At 40.1% G+C, this 5,109-nt stretch overlaps 5 protein-coding genes across 5 annotated transcripts; 2 read left to right on the forward strand and 3 right to left on the reverse strand.

Moving 5' to 3' along the window:
• Positions 1–1,130: 1,130 nt before the first annotated feature.
• On the reverse strand, positions 1,131–1,541 carry LOC107193211 (histone H3). Its single transcript, XM_015582616.1, has one exon. The coding sequence runs from the start codon at positions 1,539–1,541 to the stop codon at positions 1,131–1,133; it is 411 nt and encodes a 136-aa protein (XP_015438102.1).
• A 296-nt stretch (positions 1,542–1,837) lies between these two features.
• LOC107193212 (histone H4) lies at positions 1,838–2,149 on the forward strand. Its single transcript, XM_015582617.1, has one exon. The coding sequence runs from the start codon at positions 1,838–1,840 to the stop codon at positions 2,147–2,149; it is 312 nt and encodes a 103-aa protein (XP_015438103.1).
• A 474-nt stretch (positions 2,150–2,623) lies between these two features.
• On the reverse strand, positions 2,624–2,998 carry LOC107193213 (histone H2A). Its single transcript, XM_015582618.1, has one exon. It carries the CDS (start codon positions 2,996–2,998, stop codon positions 2,624–2,626), a length of 375 nt encoding a protein of 124 aa, XP_015438104.1.
• A 226-nt stretch (positions 2,999–3,224) lies between these two features.
• On the forward strand, positions 3,225–3,596 carry LOC107193214 (histone H2B). Its single transcript, XM_015582619.1, has one exon. It carries the CDS (start codon positions 3,225–3,227, stop codon positions 3,594–3,596), a length of 372 nt encoding a protein of 123 aa, XP_015438105.1.
• Positions 3,597–4,002: 406 nt separating this feature from the next.
• LOC107193216 (histone H1) lies at positions 4,003–4,782 on the reverse strand. The gene has a single exon (XM_015582620.1). It carries the CDS (start codon positions 4,771–4,773, stop codon positions 4,003–4,005), a length of 771 nt encoding a protein of 256 aa, XP_015438106.1. The 5' UTR covers positions 4,774–4,782.
• Positions 4,783–5,109: the final 327 nt, after the last annotated feature.

The following is a 5,109-nucleotide window of genomic DNA, read 5'->3' on the forward strand; positions in this document are numbered from 1 at the left end:
GACTTTCAAATGTTGATTGAATTTTTATAATCAAATTTTTAACTGGACCAATTTATAAAAAAAACATCTAATAAAATAAGAATCATTGCAAATATTTCACTAATTCGTAATGTTTATTAAAATTGAAACGTTCATCCCCTAGAAGGGCTTCTGAAAGAAGCGTCTATTATTAATTAAGATACTTTATTACTTGATTTAAGTTCACATTGAACTACAGAAAAATTTGCTTTAAAGCAGCATTCAGAAATAATTTTCGATCGTTAAAAATACAGATACTTTCTTAAATAACATAATATTAATATAATAAATAATATTTTCTTAAATTATTAATGTGTTTGCTTGTTATTAATGTGTTTCCATGCATATTTTAAAATAATTTGTTCTGAAATCAATCGATTTCCTCGCCACATATGCATTACCGTCTATGTAGTCAAATAAATAAATCAAATAAAAAATAAAAAGAAACAATTTTTGTATTATCCTTTATTATGTAATATATATTACATTCCGCAACAAAATTAGCCAATTTCCGTGCTGAATTTTACATAGGTTTTATTTTTTACAGACGTTTGAAGGGACAGTGTCAATTGTCCCGTACGACCTCTTCAATAATAACACTTTCTTCAGTTAACACATGGAAAAAATATAAAATAGCTAGTTTTATTTTATTATTTTCTGTTATTTTATAAATATTGCCGTCATCAATGTAATTTCATTAATTTCAAACTGTCTTACACAGAATTCAGATTTTTTTTTAGATGTTTAAGGTTCAGAGTCCCTTTCCCCGCACGACACTTTCACTGCTTTAAAGGATGTTCGCACAAAGAACAAATAAAAATATATATTTTTGTATTAACCTCTTCTTTAATTTAATAAATGTTGAGCTGACAATTAAAATAAGATTATTTTTATTCCTTCTCTGGCAGAATTAGTATTTTTACATATGATTTAAGACCCAGTACCGTTTGCGCCATAAATAATAGAATATGAATTTTGTTCTTATTTTTTTTTTAAAGTTATAAATAGTCGGCAACAGAAAATTTTATCTCATTGAATCTGGTTTGTGGTCCTGAAAAGGACCGATTATAGAGTACGCTAGCGCTTTATCTGCAAGTTAATGCCGTGTCAGCTTAAGCACGCTCGCCGCGAATGCGTCGCGCTAACTGGATGTCTTTGGGCATTATGGTGACACGCTTGGCATGAATGGCACACAAGTTGGTATCTTCGAAGAGACCAACCAGGTAGGCTTCGCTAGCTTCCTGCAGAGCCATAACCGCCGAGCTCTGGAATCGCAAGTCCGTCTTAAAGTCCTGAGCGATTTCACGCACCAGACGCTGGAAAGGCAGCTTGCGGATTAGAAGCTCGGTGCTCTTTTGGTAGCGACGAATTTCACGCAAGGCCACGGTTCCAGGGCGATAGCGGTGGGGCTTCTTCACACCTCCGGTGGCTGGAGCACTCTTGCGAGCGGCCTTAGTAGCCAGTTGTTTGCGTGGCGCCTTTCCACCAGTCGATTTGCGAGCAGTTTGCTTGGTACGAGCCATCTCCGATTTGGGTTTCACTAAAGTTCACGTTCACTACTTCACGTTTGAAAACACAATAAACGATCAGAGCATTTGCTACCTACTTATATAGCAATCGTGGACGGTGAAAGAGAGAGAGAGAGAGAGAGAAAAACAGAGGCCATTTCATTTGACGAGCGAAAAGCGAACGAACATATCGTTCGTACTCTCTCGGGTTTTTGTCGTTTTACCTATAAATAGGGGCACACAGAAACGTTGAAATTAGTTCTTTAGTGACTTTCGTGCTGTGCGTGTATAATAGTATAGAACAGTGAAAAATGACTGGTCGTGGTAAAGGAGGCAAAGGCTTGGGAAAGGGTGGCGCCAAGCGTCATCGCAAAGTGCTGCGTGATAACATCCAAGGTATCACGAAGCCTGCTATCCGCCGTTTGGCCCGTCGAGGCGGTGTGAAGCGCATATCTGGACTCATATACGAGGAAACGCGTGGCGTTCTGAAGGTTTTCTTGGAGAACGTAATTCGTGATGCCGTGACCTACACGGAACACGCCAAGAGGAAGACAGTTACAGCCATGGATGTTGTGTACGCTCTGAAGAGGCAAGGCCGCACCCTCTACGGATTTGGCGGTTAAAAAGTGTACATCCTGTGTACCCCTATTAAGCAATCGGTCCTTTTCAGGACCACCATTCAGTTTTTAAAAGGAGGAAGATTTTCAAAAAGTATTTAATTTTATTGGTCGGGACTCCCAAAAAATATGTTAAACTAAAAATAAATGTCTGTCGTTCGTACTCTTTCAAATAGAATGTGTATTTCTAACATGGATTTGTACAGACTGTACAAATGGTTTCAGACACCGCATGTACAGCATCACATCGTGGTGTGCGATTGTTTAAAGAAGCAAATTATAGTTTATACCGCATATAGTAGAAAACCCTTACTACATTACCATCTTTACGTTAATAATTCTTTATGATTTACTAATTACAACAAATTGCCAAGCTAAAAAATTTTTCAATTCTTTGGTAATAATTTGGTCGTCCTGAAAAGGACGGTTTGATTGACGATTTTATGTACATGTAGGTTTTTAGCTTAGCCTTTGAAACGTTTAGGCCTTCTTCTCGGTCTTCTTGGGCAACAGAACAGCCTGTATATTAGGCAACACGCCACCTTGTGCAATTGTGACGCCGGAGAGCAGCTTGTTTAACTCCTCGTCGTTGCGGATGGCCAGTTGCAGATGACGCGGAATAATTCTAGTCTTCTTGTTGTCACGAGCAGCATTGCCAGCCAACTCGAGAACCTCAGCGGCCAGATATTCCATTACGGCAGCTAGGTAAACTGGAGCGCCTGCACCAACACGCTCTGCGTAGTTTCCCTTCCGGAGCAAACGGTGAATACGGCCCACAGGGAATTGAAGACCGGCACGGTTTGAGCGGGACTTTGCCTTTCCCTTCACTTTGCCACCTTTTCCACGTCCAGACATTTTGCTTTGCGTTTATTTCACTTAGTTCACTTTACACACGGAACACGAATGCTCGCCTAACCCAGACAGCGAAATATTTATACTTTTCCGTTTGCCTGCGCATTCAGTTAGGGGTGGGTGACTTAGACCTGAATTGACTGCTCGAAAAAAAGTATAAACGTGAACGCGTTCGGGCCCACATTACGATAAGTGAATTGTGTTTGTGAAAATATAAGTAACGTGAACAATGCCTCCGAAAACTAGTGGAAAGGCAGCCAAGAAGGCTGGCAAGGCTCAGAAGAACATCACCAAGACCGACAAGAAAAAGAAGCGCAAAAGGAAGGAGAGCTATGCCATCTACATTTACAAGGTTCTCAAGCAGGTCCATCCTGACACCGGAATTTCGTCGAAGGCGATGAGCATAATGAACAGCTTTGTAAATGATATTTTCGAGCGAATTGCTGCCGAAGCGTCTCGTCTAGCTCACTACAACAAGCGCTCGACCATCACCAGTCGGGAGATCCAAACGGCTGTTCGCCTGCTTTTGCCTGGAGAGTTGGCCAAGCATGCTGTCAGTGAGGGAACCAAGGCTGTCACCAAGTACACCAGCTCTAAATAATTTTCTCCTGCGAATGCGGACAATAATCCAAAACGGCCCTTTTCAGGGCCACAATGTGTTATACCAAAGAAATGCATTTTTCAACCACCAATCATCGAATATGAATTTACAAATAAAACTTATTTACCCGCAATATGGGTAATTGGGTAATGTTCAAATAAATACAAAAAAATCGGGAACGAAAACTGAATGCGACCAACATGCAATGTAATTCATGACATGAAACGTTTTATTGTTGCTGCGAACGTCAGCTAATAAATAAGTGGAAGAAAATAAAAGTTTTTTTCTCTTGCAACGGAACGTTGTAGCCCTGAAAAGGACTTGTTTAAACAAATTTCAGATCTATAAATCATAAATCTAAAATTTTAATTGCGAACATGTACCAAATACTGCACTTTTTCACAATTTACTTTTTGGCAGCCGTAGTCTTCGCTTTCGGCTTCTTGGCGGTAGCAGAAACCGATGCTTTCTTCACCGTCTTTTTGGGTTTTGCAGACACCGCTGGCTTTGCCTTTGACGCTTTCGCTACTACAGCCTTTGGCTTCGCTGCAGTCACTTTCGCCTTTGTTGCGGCGGGCTTCGACTTTATGATTCCAGTTTTCTTGGCATCCTTGGCTTTTGCCTTCTCAGTTTTCTTATTTTCGGCAGTCTTTTTGGTAGCCACAGCCTTCTTAGCTTTGGGCTTTTTGTCAGCAGCCCCAACGGCAGTTTTTTTGGAGGAGACACCAATCTTCTTAGAGGCTACCTTCTTGCTTTGAACTTTTTTCTCAGCAGACAAAACCTTCGACTTTGCCTTCGGATCCTTTTCCTTCTTGGCAGAGGCCGACAGTTTGAAAGATCCAGATGCACCCTTTCCCTTAGTTTGGATAAGCTTTCCATTGACCACGGCCGATTTTAAGTACTTCTTGATGAATGGCGCTAACTTTTGGGCGTCGCATTTATAAGTGGCAGTGATATATTTTTTGATTGCCAGAAGTGATGAACCGCCACGTTCCTTTAAATTTTTAATGGAAGCGTCCACCATTTGCTGAGTTGGCGGATGTGACGGCGTCGCAGAGGCTTTCTTTGCCTTTGTGCCAGCAGATCCAGATGCCTTTTTTTGGACCACTTTCTTCTCAACTGTCGCTGGTGGGGCAGCCACTGGGGAAGCGGACGTTGCAACTGCAGAATCAGACATCTTTTTTTCACTGAGAACACTTTTTTTCTGTTAAAAATGGCTCGCGCGCTGCCTACCAACCTCCTTTGCTCTGATGAGAATCGAGGAGGAGAGCACTTTAACAATGCTACTGACATCAGTCATTTACTATGTCGAAGTTTGCTTGAAGTGTAAACTTTTTTTAATTTTTTAGTATTTTAAATCATTAATAAAAATAAGGTTTTAATAGTTCTACACTTTTAAATAATTTTTTCGTCACTTTCCATTTTTAAAAGGATGTAATATGGGTTTTGAGACTTTCAAATGTTGATTGAATTTTTATAATCAAATTTTTAACTGGACCAATTTATAAAAAAA

This window comes from Dufourea novaeangliae, unplaced genomic scaffold (assembly GCF_001272555.1).
Source record: "Dufourea novaeangliae isolate 0120121106 unplaced genomic scaffold, ASM127255v1 scaffold850, whole genome shotgun sequence".
In the NCBI taxonomy this organism is placed as follows: domain Eukaryota; kingdom Metazoa; phylum Arthropoda; class Insecta; order Hymenoptera; family Halictidae; genus Dufourea; species Dufourea novaeangliae.